The 17959-nt window shown below is 54.7% G+C and overlaps 1 protein-coding gene across 1 annotated transcript; it reads left to right on the top strand.

Annotated features, from left to right (window-relative positions):
- Positions 1-693: 693 nt before the first annotated feature.
- STC1 (stanniocalcin 1) lies at positions 694-16545 on the top strand (the record flags this gene model as incomplete). The annotated part of the gene is made up of 4 exons (XM_084221852.1): positions 694-832; positions 4501-4643; positions 7929-8140; positions 16275-16545. Exons 1-4 carry the CDS (start codon positions 715-717, stop codon positions 16543-16545), a joined length of 744 nt encoding a protein of 247 aa, XP_084077978.1. The 5' UTR covers positions 694-714.
- Between the last annotated feature and the right edge of the window lie 1414 nt (positions 16546-17959).

Raw genomic sequence — 17959 nt, 5'->3', positions numbered from 1 at the left:
GCAGGAGCGAGGGATCCCTGCCAGCCCCACCCCCACCCCCGAGCCCCTCCGAGCCGCCCCTTCCCCCCTCCCGAGCCGCCCCAGCCCCGCGGTCCCTCTGGGACGGATGGGAGCAGCTTTTCCCCAAGGGCAGGTGATTTTCTTTTGGGGTGGGGGCGCTTTAGGACGGCGCTGTCATTTCCTCGAGCGTCCCCCCCATCCCCTCCCTTTCCCACCGCTCCTCCAAGGATGAACTTTTCGCTCATTGTTCTTTGGCAGGTACTTTTAATGGGCTGGAAAATATTCTTCCTGTGAAGTTGCAGTTTTTGCGGGGCTTGAATGAGTCCAGTCCTCCCCTGGCTCTGCCCAGCGCCACCGATTGGCTCCGCAGCCCGGGGGGGACCGATAAGGGCGGCTATAAAACCCTCGCAGCTCCCGGTCCCCCAGCGAGCAGCAGCCAGAGGGGCCACCCGGATCCTCCGCACATCCCTGCGCTCATCCCCGGCCTCGCCAGGATCCTCCCTCCCTCCCTCCTTCCTTCCCTCCCTCCTGCGAGCGCGTATCCAGCTCCACATCTTTGCTCAAGCCGGAGTGGAAGAGGAGAGGCGCACACATCCAAAAAAAAAAAAAAAAAAAATCAACCACCAAAAAAAAAAAAAAAAAAAGAGAAGGGAAAAAAAAAAAAAAGAAAAAAAAACCAACCCAACCCCACACTTAGCGGAAACTTGTCAAAGAATGCTCCTAAAGTCTGGTTTGCTCCTGCTGCTGCTGATCAGTGCATCCGCATCCTACGAAGCTGAGCAGAATGACTCTGTGAGCCCCAGGAAAGCGCGGGTGGCAGCGCAGAACTCAGGTAACGCCGGCGAGCCGAGCCCGGGGCCGCAGCCCCGGTGCCTTAAACTCTCTCACATTTCTCTGCTGCTGATTTTTCTTCTTCTTTTTCTTTTTTTCCCCCTTCTAAACTTACCGGCTGGCAGCACAAATGTTCCTTGCAGGGCCGGCAGGAGCTGCTGGTGCAGAGCCGGAGCAGGAATCTCCCGGAGGAGCCGGGGCAGGGAAGCGCTGCGAGGATGCGAGCCGGGCTCTCCCCTCCTCCCGCAGCTCCCCGAGGAGTTCCGCGCACTTTTCATCGTTTTTCTTTTCCTGCTTGCATGCATCCCTCTCCCTCCGCGGGCGCAGCGCTGCTCTGCTGTTAAACCCTTGCTTTTTAGGAAGTTGATGGGATCGGCGGCGCTGGGACTGCCCCATTGTTCTGGAACATCTGTCTGTCTGTCTGTTCAAAGAGGGGCGCTTGCAAGAATGCGTAACCCAGAGAGTGTCACCAGCCGATCGCTATCGGGCAGCTGCCGCTGTAAAAATACATCGGTGACATTTCCCAAAACTTGCTTCCACAATGGAGAGAGAGAAAAAAAAAATAAAAATCCATTTGGATGTGCGGACTTTGCCGCTTAGATAACTCGGAGACATTGTCTGGAACAATGGGAATTAAAAATCCGCCTTCTACTGTACTGCAAAGACATGAACGCTCCGATCGGAGCTCATTAGCAGCTGCCTTATTTTAGATCCGCAAGGCTCTGCGGCGTTGGAGCGGGGTGTTCGCTCCATTTGCTTTTGTATTTGGTTGCTATAGAAACGTGGGGTCTCCCTCTCGCACGGTGCCTGAAACAATCAGAGCTCGGCGCACCCGGAGTCTGCTGCGAGCGAAGTTCTAATTGGAACCTGTGGAAAGCTAATTATGGGGCTGGCTCGTGCTGCGGGAGGTTATGAACCGGGGAGGGGATGAATTACCAAATATTCCTCCCTTCAGGCACGTCAGCAGCAGCGCGGAACCACCAGGGGTTAACTGGGGGGATTTTTAAAATATTATTCTTTTTTGGGGTCTTTTTTTTTTTCGGAAAAAATCCCGGTTATAAAGAATTCTCTTGAGGATGCAACTTAGATTGAATGAGGTGTGTTCTCTCGCGGTAAAGGTTCGCTTTTCCCCTTTTCCCACACCTCAGGGCTGGATGGGGGACCCTGGCTTGGCGTTTCTTCCCCAGGAATGTCTGGTAACATGAGCTGCGGAGGCAATGAACGTGCCTTGCCCGGGCGCGGGAGGGGACAGATGCTCGGCTCGCCCAGAAAGGTTAATCCCGGCTAATTTCAGGGCAATCATGTGGCAATTCTGCTGATTCATTGTTAAAATGCGCTGGATCTGCTCTGAGAAAGCCGGGCTGACACGGATACCCTCGTGTTCCGCCGCACCGCTGCCTCCGGGCTTTAATCCTCCCCGCAGCGGCGTTACCTGAACTTTCTCTGCCCAAATTTCCCTTCCCCTCCCGAATCTGCAGCAAAATGACCTTTTTTGGCTGCGCCTGCGAGCTCCAGGGCAGCTTTAGCCCCGAGCTGCTGGATCGAGCCCTGTTGGGTGCTGAGAATTGACTCTGAAGCTCAAATCTTCTTTCTAGGTAATTCAGGCGTTTCAGAAAAGCACAAATGCCTCCCAATAAATGCAATTTCCTGCCAACTTGTTGGCTTCCAGCTCATTTTCCAGCGGTTTTGTGAGCCAAGGCTGCTCCCCAGAGAAGAGACCTGAGCACCCAGAGCTTTCCACGGGCCATCCTCACCCCTGCTCCTTCTTCAGAGGGATTTGGGGTGAAGATGTAAATGCCTGAAGAGAGAATTAGGTTGGGGTGGACATTCGGGTCCCCATCTCAGCAAGGAGTGTGAGGTGTCACCTCTTTTAATCCATGTGTGACCCCTGAGGGCTTTGGTAGCTGGAATTTCTGTTCTTTGGGGTGCTGGTCATGTCTTCAGAGAATTCTGGAATTGTAGAATCACGGAATTATAGAATTATGGAGTCCTGGAATGGTTTGGGTTGGAAAGGGACCTTAAAGCTCATTCCACCCCCTGCCATGGGCAGGGACACATTCCACTATCCCAGGGTGCTCCAACCTGGCCTGGGAACTTCCAGGGATGAGAAATCTCTCTGGGCACCCTGTCCCAGGGCCTCACTGCCCTCCAAGTAAGGATTTTCTCCCTAATATCTGACCTAAATCTCTCCTCTTTTAGCTTAAAACCAATCCCAGCCGTTCGAGTGCTGTGCCTATAAAAAGTCGCTCTCTCACTTTTTTATAATCTGCTTTTCTGCTCCAGAAGGGGCTCTGAGGTCTGAGGTCCCTCTCTCACTTTTTTATAATCTGCTTTTCTGCTCCAGGAGGGGCTCTGAGGTCTGAGGTCCCTCTCTCACTTTTTTATAATCTGCTTTTCTGCTCCAGGAGGGGCTCTGAGGTCTGAGGTCCCTCTCTCACTTTTTTATAATCTGCTTTTTTGCTCCAGAAGGGGCTCTGAGGTCTGAGGTCCCTCTCTCACTTTTTTATAATCTGCTTTTCTGCTCCAGAAGGGGCTCTGAGGTCTGAGGTCTCTCTCTCACTTTTTTATAATCTGCTTTTTTGTTCCAGAGGGGCTCTGAGGTCTCGCTGGAGCCTTCTCTTGTCCAGGAGGAGCCTTCTCTTCTCCAGCTGCTCCTTCTCTTCTCCCAGGCAGATTTTGGGGTCTCAGGGAGGCTCTGAGCCTGGATGGGGTCTGTGCAGGATCTGTGCAGGATCTGTGCAGGATCTGTGCAGGATCTGGGCAGGATCTGAGCAGGATCTGGGCAGGATCTGGGGAGGATCTGGGCAGGATCTGTGCAGGATCTGGGCAGGATCTGTGCAGGATCTGTGCAGGATCTGGTCGGGATCTGGCCGGGGTCTGGGCAGGATCTGGTCGGGATCTGGGCAGGATCTGGCCGGGGTCTGGGCAGGATCTGGTCGGGATCTGGGCAGGATCTGGCCGGGGTCTGGGCAGGATCTGGTCGGGATCTGGGCAGGATCTGGCCGGGGTCTGGGCAGGATCTGAGCAGGATCTGGGCAGGATCTGAGCAGGATCTGGCCGGGCTGTGCAGGATCTGGCCAGGGTCTGGGCAGGATCTGGGCAGGATCTGAGCAGGATCTGGCCGGGGCTGTGCAGGATCTGACCGGGTCTGTGCAGGATCTGGCCGGTTCTGGGCAGGATCTGGCTGGGGCTGTGCAGGATCTGGTCGGGATCTGGGCAGGATCTGGCCGGTTCTGGGCAGGATCTGGTCGGGATCTGAGCAGGATCTGGCCGGGGCTGTGCAGGATCTGGGCAGGATCTGGGCAGGATCTGGGCAGGATCTGTGCAGGATCTGGCCGGGGCTGTGCAGGATCTGGCCGGGGCTGTGCAGGATCTGGCCGGGGCTGTGCAGGATCTGTGCAGGATCTGGGCAGGATCTGTGCAGGATCTGAGCAGGATCTGTGCAGGATCTGAGCAGGATCTGGGCAGGATCTGGGCAGGATCTGACCGGTTCTGGGCAGGATCTGGGCAGGATCTGTGCAGGATCTGGCCGGTTCTGTGCAGGATCTGGCCGGTTCTGTGCAGGATCTGGCCGGGGTCTGTGCAGGATCTGGCCGGTTCTGTGCAGGATCTGGCCGCGGGCCGGGCTCGCTCTCCGTGCGCTGATGTTCCTGTGCCTCTCTCCCGCAGCCGAGGTGGTTCGCTGCCTGAACAGTGCCCTCCAGGTGGGCTGCGGCGCCTTCGCCTGCCTGGAGAACTCCACGTGCGACACGGACGGGATGTACGACATCTGCAAATCCTTCCTCTACAGCGCTGCTAAATTCGACACTCAGGTACGGCCCGGGCGCGGAGGGCACGGGAATCAAACCCGGCCGGGAGTCAAAGGCGGCCGAGAATGAATCAAACCCGGCCAAGAATAAAACCCGGCCGAAAATAAAACCCTGCCGAGAATAAATGGGAGCCGCCTTTTCATGCCCCGGACAAGTCCTGCGGGTTCTAAAGCACGTGCTAAGAGCTCCGCTCAATGCCTGCCTTAATTTAAGCCGTGCTTTGGGCAGGATTAACCCTGCCCTCCCTGCAGCCCTTCCTGCTGTTCCTCTCAGCCCCCCTTTTTGGCTCCGAGCGCATCCTCCAGGGCTCTTTTTCCACCCGCTCCCTGCTCCGGGTGAGGACTTGGCACGGAGGGTTCTGTGGGGTGGGGAGCGAGGTTTCCTCTCCAGGAGGAAATAGAAATGTTCTTCTAACAAAATAAATCTCCTGACTGTGTGACCTGGCACAGGGCTGGGCTTTGACTTGGAAGTGTTTGGGTCTGGGAATGCACGGCCAGATTCGGGCTGCGGGGAGAATAAACGGGATAATATTGGAGGGCTGTGCTCTGCCAAAATCTTTTTCCCTCTGTGCTTTCCTCCCAAAATTCACCCAGCCCCTGGTTCCCGTGCTCCTGCTCCAAAGGACAGGTTTAAAAGCTCATAAAGGCTCTTGAGGTCTGAACCAGGAGTGTCAAACTGCTGGCATTAAATTGATGTTAAATTGGTCTGTGGGGCAGAGCTGCTCCATCTCTGCTCCTGGCACTTCCAGGCCGAAGATTCCCACTGCCTAAATCCTTTGGGAATGGGAGTTCAGAGCATCCCAACTGCCTAAATCCTTTGGGAATGGGAGTTCAGAGAGTCCCAACTGCCTAAATCCTTTGGGAATGGGAGTTCAGAGCATCCCAACTGCCTAAATCCTTTGGGAATGGGAGTTCAGAGAGTCCCAACTGCCTAAATCCTTTGGGAATGGGAGTTCAGAGCATCCCAACTGCCTAAATCCTTTGGGAATGGGAGTTCAGAGCATCCCAACTGCCTAAATCCTTTGGGAATGGGAGTTCAGAGCATCCCAACTGCTGAGAGTGACAACTCCGCAGTAATTGGGAGCATTCAAATCCCATTCCCTGCCGTGTCTGTAATTGCAGGAGGGTAATTAGCACAGCCAGGCCTGGTGGAGTGTCCATAACACTTCGCCTTCCTTTGGATTCTGTTAAAAACAGGTCAGAAACTGCTGTAAAATAGTCGATGGATCGTTAAACACGCACTGTTAGTTTGGTTATTTTGTTGTACAAGGGGTTGGAAGGGGAGTTGTAAGAAATGCAGTACCCAAAGTGCCATAACACAGCTCAGTGAAGTGCACCCTGAGCCAGCCTGGAGAGAGCTGTCATGGCCAGTCAAGGCCTAAAACCTTCATGCAAATGAAGGATCCAAACAGAAACCAACCCAAAGGGACAAAAAACAGGATAAAAAGGGGCTCCTGACCCACAGAATGTGTGCCCTTCCCCTGGAACATCGGGGCCAGTGCAGCTGGGCAGCCCCAGCGCCGCCGCTGCAGCGTCCTGGACAGGAACGATCCTGCCCCATTCCCTGCCCCACTCTCTGCCTCATTCCCAGCCCCATCCCATTCCCATCCCCATTCCCTTCCCCATTACCAGCCCCATTCCCATTCCCCTTCTCAATCCCATCCTCATTCTCATTCCCATTCCCATCCCCATTCCCCATTCCCCATTCCCCATTCCCATTCCCCATTCCCATTCCCCATTCCCATTCTCATTCTCATTTCCATCCCCATCTCCATTCCCCTTCTCTGCCCCATTCCCCTTCTCATTCCCCTTCTCATTCCCATTCCCCATTCCCATTCCCCATTCCCATTCCCCATTCCCCATTCCCCATTCCCATTCCCCATTCCCCATTCCCCATTCCCCATTCCCATTCCCCTTCTCATTCTCATTCCCATCCCCACCCCCTGTCCCATCCCCATTCCCATTCCCCATTCCCCATTCCCCTTCTCATTCTCATTCCCATCCCCATCTCCATTCCCCTTCTCTGCCCCATTCCCATTCCCATTCCCATTCCCATTCCCATTCCCCATTCCCCATTCCCATTCTCATTCCCATCCCCACCCCCTGTCCCATCCCCATACCCATTCCCCATTCCCCATTCCCCTTCTCTGCCCCATTCCCATTCCCCATTCCCATCTGCAGCAGACACTGAGGTGGCTCAGACCCCGTGGAGGATGTAAGCCTGAGATAAGCATTTGCTGAGTCAGAATAGCTGAGCCTGGAGTCCTCACTTAGCTCCTCTGGCCTAGCTTATCTCTCTGTGACCCTACGGGCTATTTGCCCTAACCCTTATAATTGGTCAGTTTTCAATCCCTCCTAACCCTATATAAGCAGCCACCCTGGCCCATTCGGGGGAAGAGCTGCCGTCGGAACCCTTCATGAACCCCCTGCAAATAAACCAGTGTGGAATCTCTGAGGCTGCCTTCTCCTCTCTCTCCATCCGCTGTGCAGATGCCACTGCGGCCGCACCTTAGTGAGCAAAGAGCTGAAATTATAAAAAAGAGCTGAAAATCACTGAGAGCTGAAATCACTGAGAGCTGAAAATCACTGAGAGCTGATAATCACTGAGAGCTGATAATCACTGAGAGCTGATAATCACTGAGAGCTGATAATCACTGAGCTCGCTGAGGTGTCAGGCTATAGGGCACTTATGGCTCAGACACTCGGCCTGCAGAAGGCTGAGCTGCCCGGCCTGAGACTGCTCACCTGAGGAACCCTGGACCCGTCTCGCTATCTGGCTAGAAGAGGCCCAGTGGCGGAACACCCATCCCCACCCCTGTCCCATCCCCATCCCCATTCCCATTCCTATTCCCATGGCCCCCTCACTTTCGGCCTTTCTCTTTCCCCAGTAAAAGCCGGGATCCCTTTCATCCCGGGAGCCCGCTGCCGTTGCTGTGCCATCCCCATCCCCATCCCCATCCCCATCCCCATCCCCATATTCCCATCCCCATCCCCATCCCCATTCCCATTCCCCCTCGCTTTCAGCCTTTCTCTGTCCCCAGTAAAAGCCGGGATCCCTTTCATCCCGGGAGCCCGCTGCCGTTGCTGTGCCATCCCCATTCCCATTCCCATTCCCATTCCCATTCCCATTCCCATTCCCATTCCCATTCCCATTCCCATTCCCATTCCCCCTCACTTTCAGCCTTTCTCTTTCCCCAGTAAAAGCCAGGATCCCTTTCATCCCAGAGCCCGCCCCGTTGCTGTGCCATTCCCTGGCATCCAGCTGAGGGTGTTTTCCTTCCGTGCGCAGGGAAAAGCTTTCGTGAAGGAGAGCCTGAAGTGCATCGCCAACGGGGTGACGTCCAAGGTGTTCCTGGCCATCCGCAGGTGCTCCACGTTCCAGAGGATGATCTCCGAGGTGCAGGAGGAGTGCTACAGCAAGCTGGACCTGTGCGGCATCGCCCGCCGCAACCCCGAGGCCATCAGCGAGGTGGTGCAGCTGCCAAACCACTTCTCCAACCGGTACGGAGGGATGGATGGGAATGGGGATGGGGATGGGGATGGGGATGGGGATGGGGATGGGGATGGGGATGGGGATGGGGATGGGATGGGGATGGGCATGGGGATGGGGATGGGGATGGGGATGGGGATGGGCAATGGGGATGGGGATGGGGAATGGGGAATGGGGAATGGGAATGGGGATGGGGATGGGGATGGGGATGGGGATGGGGATGGGGATGGGGATGGGGATGGGGATGGGGATGGGGATGGGGATGGGGATGGGGATGGGAACAGGAATGGGAATGGGGAATGGGGAATGGGAAATGGGGATGGGAATGGGGAATGGGGAATGGGGAATGGGGAATGGGGAATGGGGAATGGGGAATGGGAATGAGAAGGGGAATGAGAAGGGGAACGGGAATGGGGCAGAGAAGGGGAATGGAGATGGGGATGGAAATGAGAATGAGAAGGGGAATGGGGAATGGGGAATGGGGAATGGGGAATGGGGAATGGGGATGGGGATGGGGATAGGGAGGAACCCGCGCAGCTCCGGGACAGCGCAGCCCCGGAGAGCTCCCTGCTCCTGCAGAGCCTGCTCGGCCTCGGCAGCCTTCTCCCTGCCCTTTGGGAAATGCAGTGATTTCCCTTCTGGAAAATTCATTTGTTTCCCTTTCTGGGAAAATTAATTTATTTTTCCTTTTTGGGAAATGCATTGGTTTCCCTTTTTGGGAAAATTCCTGTGTTTTCCTTTTTGGGAAAATTCATTTATTTTTCCTTTTTGGGAAATGCATTTATTTCCCTTTCTGGGAAAATTTATTTATTTCCCTTTCTGGGATAATTCCTTTGTTTTCCTTTTTCGGAAATGCATTGATTTCCTTTTCTGGAAAAATTCATTTATTTTTCCTTTTTGGGAAATGCATTTATTTCCCTTTCTGGGAAAATTCCTTTGTTTTCCTTCTTGGGAAATGCATTGATTTCCCTCTTTGGGAAAATTCCTTTGTTTTCCTTCTTGGGAAATGCATTGATTTCCCTCTTTGGGAAAATTCCTTTGTTTTCCTTTTTGGGAAAATTCATTTATTTCCCCTTCTGGGAAAATTCTATTATTTTTCCTTTTTGGGAAATGCATTTATTTCCCTTTCTGGGAAAATTCATTTCTTTTCCTTTTTGGGAAAATATAATTGTTCATTTTGGGAAATACATTTATTTCTCCTTTTGGGAAAATGCCTTTATTTCCCTTTTTGGGAAAATACAATTGTTGTTCATTTTGGGAAATACGTGTCTGTCCCTTTCTGGGAAAAGATATTTATTTCCCATTCTGAGAAAATTCATTTATTTCCCCTTTTTGGGAAAATACACTTGTTGTTGTATTTTGGGAAATACATGCATTTCCCTTTTGGAAAAAATATTTATTTCCCATTCTGGGAAAATAAGTTTATTTCCATTTTTGGGGGAAACACATTTATTTCCCTTTTTGGAAAAAGACACTTGATTTTCCATTTGGGATATACACATATTTCCCTTTCTGGTCAAACACATTTGACCTGGTGACTAAACCATGCAGAGAGTTTGGTAAATCCCGACTTAAAGGTGCTCACAGCCATCCCCTTCCCTGTGGCACCTGGGGAATGAGCCCTTGTCCCACAGGATCCTTGTCCTCCAGGTCACCCCACTGCTGCAAGGCCCAGGGAGAATGAAAGGAGCTGCTGGGATTTGTTTGGGGTGCTGGGGGTGCCCCAAGCCCAGGGAAAATGGAAGGAGCTGCTGGGGTTTGTTTGGGGTGCTGCAGTTTGTTTGGGGTGCTGGGGTTTGTTTGGGGTCCTGGGGACCCCCAAGCCCAGGGAAAATGAAAGGAGCTGTTAAAGTTTGTTTGGGGTCCCTGGGGTTTGTTTGGGGTCCCTGGGAGACCCCCAAGCCCAGGGAAAATGGAAGGAGCTGCTGGGGTTTGTTTGGGGTGCTGCAGTTTGTTTGGGGTGCTGGGGTTTGTTTGGGGTCCCTGGGGGAGCCCCAAGCCCAGGGAACCAGGGAAAATGGAAGGAGCTGTTAAAGTTTGTTTGGGGTCCCTGGGGGACCCCCAAGCCCAGGGAAAATGGAAGGAGCTATTGTGGTTTGTTTGGGGTCCCTGGGGGAGCCCCAAGCCCAGGGAACCAGGGAAAATGAAAGGAGCTGCTGGGGTTTGTTTGGGGTCCTGGGGTTTGTTTGGGGTCCCTGGGGTTTGTTTGGGGTGCTGGGGTTTGCTTGGGGTCCCCAGGACACCCCAAGCCCAGGGAGAATGAAAGGAGCTGTTGTGGTTTGTTTGGGGTGCTGGGGTTTGTTTGGGGTCCCTGGGGGAGCCCCAAGCCCAGGGAAAATGGAAGGAGCTGCTGGGGTTTGTTTGGGGTCCTGGGGTTTGTTTGGGGTCCCCGGGACACCCCAAGCCGTGCGTTCACTGGGAGCAGCAGGCAGGCACACAGCTTCTGGGGGTGCTAATTAGATGAGGGTGCTAATTATTGGGGGTCCCACCCTCAGGAGCAGCAGGTTTCTGAGGGAGAAAGGGGAAGAGGGAGAGCCCGGGGAGAGAAGGGCCAAGAGAAAATCTGTGGTGTCCCCCCAGAGCTTAACAGGGAGATTCAAGGTGGGCACGGAATAAGCCACGGGATCACAGATCCATGATGCTGCAGGGGAGGATCAGGGGCTTGGGATAACCAGGGGGGAGGCAGGGAATGCCATTGAACTAACATGGAGCACCATAATTCACCCTTTTCTTGTTAGAAAGAAAAGATAAGGAGAAATAGAGAGCCTCTGTGGTCTCCTTCACCCAGTTTGAAAGGGAGATTAAACTGGGTGCAGGGTCAGATTTGGGCCAAGGGGGTCACAGGTCCAAGGGGGTCACAGATCCAGTGGGGTTACAGATCCAGTGGGGTCACAGATCCAGTGGGGTTACAGATCCAGTGGGGTCACAGATCCAAGGGGGTCACAGATCCAGTGGGGTCACAGATCCAAGGGGGTTACAGATCCTTACAGATCCAAGGGGGTCACAGATCCAGTGGGGTCACAGATCCAGTGGGGTCACAGATCCAAGGGGGTTACAGATCCAGTGGGGTTGCAGATCCAGTGGGGTTACAGATCCAGTGGGGTCACAGATCCAAGGGGGTTACAGATCCAGTGGGGTCACAGATCCAGTGGGGTCACAGATCCAGTGGGGTTACAGATCCAAGGGGGTCACAGATCCAGTGGGGTTACAGATCCAAGGGGGTCACAGATCCAGTGGGGTCACAGATCCAAGGGGGTCACAGATCCAGGGGGGTTACAGATCCAAGGGGGTCACAGATCCAAGGGGGTTACAGATCCTTACAGATCCAGTGGGGTCACAGATCCAAGGGGGTCACAGATCAGATCCAGTGGGGTCACAGATCCAGTGGGGTTACAGATCCAGTGGGGTTACAGATCCAGTGGGGTCACAGATCCAAGGGGGTCACAGATGCAGTGGGGTCACAGATCCAGTAGGGTTACAGATCCAGTGGGGTCACAGATCCAAGGGGGTCACAGATGCAGTGGGGTCACAGATCCAGTAGGGTTACAGATCCAGTGGGGTTTGCAGATCCAAGGGGGTTACAGATCCAGTGGGGTTACAGATCCAGTGGGGTTACAGATCCAAGGGGGTCACAGATTCAGTGGGGTTACAGATCCAGTGGGGTTACAGATCCAGTGGGGTTACAGATCCTTACAGATCCAGTGGGGTCACAGATCCAGTGGGGTCACAGATCCAGTGGGGTTACAGATCCAGTGGGGTTACAGATCCATGGCCCTGCAGGGGAGGATCCAGCTGGAATAAGCCCTGCATTTTGGAGGGGTGAGGCAGAGCACAGCATTTAACCAACATGGAACACCACGGGGAGCCAGCACCCTGACCCTGTACAGCCCCACTGTGCCAGCCCCTGCTCCTCATCTCTGCTGTCCTGCTCTGAAAAGGAAGGGAGGGGTTTTTGTGTTTGTGGTCAGACCAATCAGTGCTGAAATTTGAATTGTGAGGACATGGATACCTCTGAGAACACAGGGGGTTAAAAGCAGGGAACCCCCAGGGGAGCTCTCTCTTGGTTCCTGTAGGTTGAAGAGGTCAGGCCTCCTGCTCTGCTCTGTTCCTGGTCCTGCTCTGCTCTGTTCCTGGTCCTGCTCTGCTCTGTTCCTGGTCCTGCTCTGCTCTGTTCCTGGTCCTGCTCTGCTCTGTTCCTGGTCACAGCAGACACAGGGAGGAGAGATTTTCATGGTGGCACTGGCATTGCCCCAGCACCAAACCTGGGGACAGCCTGGGGCTCTCACTGCTCTGCTTTGGGGCTGTCCCCTGTCCCTGCAGGGACGGCAGTGTCACTCTGCTGCCTGTCACCCTCTCCTGAGCAGGACTGCCCTGTCCCCTGTCCCTGCAGGGATGGCAGTGTCACTCTGCTGCCTGTCACCCTCTCCTGAGCAGGACTGCCCTGTCCCCTGTCCCCTGTCCCTGTCCCTGTCCCTGCAGGGATGGCTGTGTCACTCTGCTGCCTGTCACCTCCCCTGAGCAGGACTGCCCTGTCCCCTGTCCCTGTCCCTGCAGGGATGGCAGTGTCACTCTGCTGCCTGGCACCTTCCCTGTGCAGGACTGCCCTGTCCCCTGTCCCCTGTCCCTGCAGGGACAGACAGCAGTGTCACTCTGCTGCCTGGCATCCTCCCCTGAGCAGGACTGCCCTGTCCCCTGTCCCCTGTCCCTGCAGGGATGGCAGTGTCACTCTGCTGCCTGTCACCTTCCCCTGAGCAGGACTGCCCTGTCCCCTGTCCCCTGTCCCTGCAGGGATGGCAGTGTCACTCTGCTGCCTGGCACCTTCCCTGTGCAGGACTGCCCTGTCCCCTGTCCCCTGTCCCTGCAGGGACAGACAGCAGTGTCACTCTGCTGCCTGGCATCCTCCCCTGAGCAGGACTGCCCTGTCCCTGTCCCCTGTCCCTGTCCCTGCAGGGATGGCAGTGTCACTCTGCTGCCTGGCACCTCCCCTGAGCAGGAGTGCCCTGTCCCTGTCCCCAAGGACAAGGGACACAGGGAGCCTCGGGGCTGCTGCAGTCACGCTGCAGGGCAGGGATTTCTCGCTGCCAATCCTGGAACAATCAGTGCTGATCTTGTGATTGGGATAAAAGGGACCTTTTGGGGAGGCTGGAGTAAATAACTCTGGCACTGGAGGGCACACTGGGTCCTGGGCCTGGCCGTGCCCTCAGCTCCTCTGGGGTGGCCTTGGCTGGATCCAGGAGCATCCCAAACCCCCAGACCTGTCCCAGGACAGGTGTGCAGGTGATTAACGCATTTCATGTTGCACCGACCAGCATAAATTTATTCTGAGAATCCCAGGATATCCAGAGCTGGAAGGGGCCCACAGGGATCATGGAGATCCATTTTCTGTTACAGAAAACTCTCTTGTAGATGGAGATTTATTTTCTTGTCTATCCAGAAAACGGCAACGTTGGGAAGGCAAAATTATACTGGGGGGAGTGAAAATGAAACCTGTGTGTCTTTCCCTTCCCCCAAGCAAATCTGGGGGGGAAATTGGAACCTTTGGGAAAGGATTTCTGGAGGGCTGGCAGAGGAGCAGGCAGCCCAGGTTAAACTGCTGGACTGGGGAGCTCAGCAGCCCTCAGAGGGGACATGGGGACACTTGGGCAGTGCTGGCCACGCTCCTGTGACACCGGCAGCTCCTCCCCCGGGCCGGCAGAGGATATTGTGACAGAGGAGGAACAAAAGCCGCAGGATTTCCCAGCTCCGAGGTGAGGGCTCCGGGAGCATCCTGCTTTCCCAGCCCCAGGATCAGCGCGTGCCCCTTGGCCCGGCCCAGGGGAAGTCCCTAAAGGTCACCTCATCTTCCTGCCATCGATCCCGGGCAGGAGCAGCAGGGAGGGAAATCTCAGCTCCGAGGGCTCTGGGAAGGTGTCCCAGCGTGGCAGGCACGGGGCTGGGTGGGCTCCGCGTCTGGCCCTGGTTTAAGCCGGGTCTGGGGCTGGCTCAGCTTTGCTCATCTCCCTTTCAGACCCTGCTGAGCCGGGCTCAGAGCGAGCCAGAGCCTGCTCCTTTTGTGCAGCTCAGGCTTTGACCTCACCCGACCTCCCCTGGCTGCTCCAAAGGCCGGGCTGGGAGTTGGGAAAGGATTTTCAATGGGAACTCTCATTTCCCTCTTCCTTCCCCTCCTCCACCTGCGCGTTGTTCTCCTCTCTGCTCCTGGGGAAAAATGTCACCGTGACCTTAAAGAGCTTAAAATAAGTTCCCCGAGGTCCTTTCAGGCAGAAATCCCAGCCAGTGTGGGACTGCTGCCCTTTATTCCCAACTTTGTCTCCCTGGGAAGATGTTCCCTGGCACAGGGGGATGCCAGCCCTGCTCCTCGGGGGAATTCTCAGCAGGGCTGGGAATGCAGAGCAGCACCCCTGTGACCTGGATTCCCAAGGCATTCACAGAAGGTTAATTCAATTTATTAAGAAATTCATTGCTTTTTATACCCCAGTTCACTACAGGTGGACCTGATTGGTCCTTTAATTAAAACACCATCACCATTGGCTGATTAACAACTTATAAACCATTTATAACAATCTTTTGATTGTTTATAAATTTATAAATAATCTAATGAGAATAACAAGAAAACAGATATCAGAGAAACAACACCTGCAGGCTGCTTTTAATAATTTGCCATCACTTTTCATCTCCAGCTCATTCCCCAAAGCTTCCCAGCCCAATGCTGGGAAAACTCATCTTAGCTTGTCTCTCTCAGGAGCTGCCCCCACACCTGGGCCAGGAGTTTGTGCCCAGGGCTGCTGGCAGGGGAAATGCAGCTGGAGGGGAGGCAGAGGAGGGGAAACCTCGCTTGGGGTGGGCTGGGAGTGACCACAGATTGTCCCAGGGAGCTGTCCCAGGGAATCCAGGGACCTGCCAGGCTGGGGCTGGGCTGCTTCTCCCAAAGGGAAAGGGACAAGAGGGACAAGGGGAATGGGAGTGACAGTGGATTGTGGAGCTGAAGGTCTGTCCCAAGGGAATCTGCCAGGCTGGGGCTGGGCTGCTTCTCCCAAAGGGAAAGGGACAAGAGGGACAAGAGGGACAAGAGGGACAAGGGGAATGGGAGTGACAGTGTGTCCTAAAGGTCTGTCCCAAGGGAATGTGCCAGGCTTGGGCCGGGCTGCTTCTCCCAAAGGGAAAGGGACAAGAGGGACAAGAGGGACAAGAGGGACAAGGGGAATGGGAGTGACAGTGTGTCCTAAAGGTCTGTCCCAAGGGAATCTGCCAGGCTTGGGCCGGGCTGCTTCTCCCCTTTCTGCTCCTTGAAAGGGAAAGGGACAAGAGGGACAAAGGGAATGGGAGTGACAGTGGATTGTGGAGCTGAAGGTCTGTCCCAAGGGAATGTGCCAGGCTGGGGCTGGGCTGCTTCTCCCCCTTCTGCTCCTTGCAAGGGCTGTGCAGGGACAAGAGGGACGAGGGGAATGGTGCCACAGGGATGGATCCGTCGTGGCTCTGCCTCGGAGCAGAGGCCAGGCCAGGCGGGGATCCCAGGATCTGTTGTTGCCAACCTCAATTATTTTCCTTCCCAAAGCTCCAGGAACTCGGGTGTTTAGCAGAGAGTAACCCATTCCTAATCTCTCAGCTCCTTGGTTCACCTTCCTGATCCACCAGGATCACTCCAGACCCACTGTGCTCACCCCTCACCTCCCAGAGCTGGGGCAGCTGCTGGTTTAGGGCAATTAAATCAGAGTTTTGGTCATGGTGTCCCTTCCCTGTGCCAGGGGCACAGCACCTCCACACCCAGGGTTTGGAGTGGGTGTTCTGGGAGCCCTCAGCCCCCCTGGGAGCTGGGAAACCCTGCTGCTTTTGTTCCTCAGCGTGTCACAATACCCTCAGCCCCACGGCCAGCCCTGCCCAAGTGTCCCCATGTCCCCTCTGAGGGCTCTGAGCTCCCCAGCCCGTCACTTTAACCTGGGCCTGCACAGAGCTGCCTGCTCCTCTCCCGGTCTGGGTGCAGTGACAACAACATTGGACTTGGCAGGCATTTCCCAACCTTAAAAATTCCACCAAAACACCATCAAAAATCAACTCCAAACTCTCTCTGGCTGAGTTAAACCCCTGATTCTTGCAGTTTTGCCCCCTGTCTGGGTGACTCCATGGGCTAACGAGGTCGCTGTGCCGCAGGTATTACAACAAGCTGGTGAGGAGCCTGCTGGAGTGCGACGAGGACACGGTGAGCACCATCAAGGAGAGCCTGATGGAGAAGCTGGGGCCCAACATGGCCAGCCTGTTCCACCTGCTGCAGAGCGACCACTGCGCCCAGGGCCACCCCCGCGCCGAGCTGCTGCGCAGGAGGCTCTCGGAGCCCCAGAAGCTGAAGCTGCTGCTCAGGAACCTGCGAGGTGAGGGCTCCACGCCCGCCCACGCCAAGCGCGGCTCCGCCGAGCGCGCCTGACCGGGCGGGGCGGGGCGGGGCGGGCGCGACCGAAGCCGAGGGCTCTGCTCTAGGGGTGCTGCACCCAAAGCCAGTGGACTGTAGGGGTTTTAACCCCCAGGAGCTGGGTTTAGTTCCTTAGGGCTCGTTTAGTTAGTTCATCTTCTCTGTTCCTCTCCGACAACACTTCTGCATGGGTCTGTGTTCGGTGTCACGGCTTTCCCGCCAGCCAGGCGGCTCGGTCTCTTCTCTTCCCCACAAAAAAATCTGTCATCCCAAAAAATCTTAGTCCTTAGTAGATCCTTACAGTGGTTGGGCCTTCAGGCACCAAACTCCCAAGGTTTGGAGGCTGAGTTTTGTCCCAGACTGTTGTGCTGACAGCACCCAGGCCCGGAGGTTCGGCGCTGAGGGGAGGAGCTGCTCCTCCCCTGCCGGTGACAAAGATGCACTAAAAACTCTCAGACATCCCAAAAACACCCGTGGGATCCATGTCATGAATCTGTGCTGGCCATGGACGAACATGGATGTCACCTTCCTGGTCCTGTAGTGTCACCCTCAGTCCTGATCCTTCCAGCAGAGTGCTGTGAGCACGTTTAAGTCGGGATTTACCAAACTCCCTGCGTGGTTTAGTCACCAGGAGCTGCAGCACGGTGCAAAATGAGCTCAAAGTGCCCCACAGAGCCCACAAGCAGGAGAGGGACGTGTGCCACCATGGAAAGAGTTGTGGCTGGAGCTGGTCAGGAGGTCCCATAATTGTGTGTTGTACTTCAAAGCTCACATCTCTGTACTGTATTTAACTGCCTGAAGCTTTAAACCAAGCCTAACAGAAACAAAGCCTGTCTTAAGATTAGAGTATTAAAGGCCTTGCTCTAACTGTGGTATAATTAGTGCTAAAATCTGTCTGTACTGTACATAAACTCCACCAGAGTCTGCTTCAAAGGAGCAGAACAGAATAACTTTATTGCCTAAACTGAGTTTTGTAAGTCAGCTCTTTCATTATTATTATTATTATTATTATTATTATTATTATTATTATTATTGCTTTCTTTTTCCTGGAAGCAGCACCTCTGTCATAGTCAGGAGTTCACATTCCACTCTGTGGCCTTTTAAGAAAGGAAGAGGGGAAAGGTTTAGGATGGGAATTGCAGGACCAGGAACAGACTTTCAGCGCTAAAATTGAGGCAAAATCCATAAAAACCCAAGTTCAGGCGGGTCAGCCCCGTCCCCACAGGGCTGCCAGGAAATGCACTTAGACCCAGGGCAGAGCTGCTGGGAATTCAGGAATTGTCAGATCCTTTGGGAATCTCACGGGGCAGAATCCCCATCAGGATTTCTGGGGCAAGGCAGGGAAAATCCGTAATGCCCTCAAGCTCCAGCAGGAAAGCCGAGGACACGATGAACGCTCTGGGAGCTGCCTTTCCTCCACCCTCCTCCT

Source organism: Fringilla coelebs (genome assembly GCF_963513975.1).
Source record: "Fringilla coelebs genome assembly, chromosome: 26".
Classification (NCBI taxonomy): domain Eukaryota; kingdom Metazoa; phylum Chordata; class Aves; order Passeriformes; family Fringillidae; genus Fringilla; species Fringilla coelebs.
The sequence above is the reverse complement of the archived record's forward strand: the minus strand, read 5'-3'. Positions and strand labels throughout refer to the sequence as shown.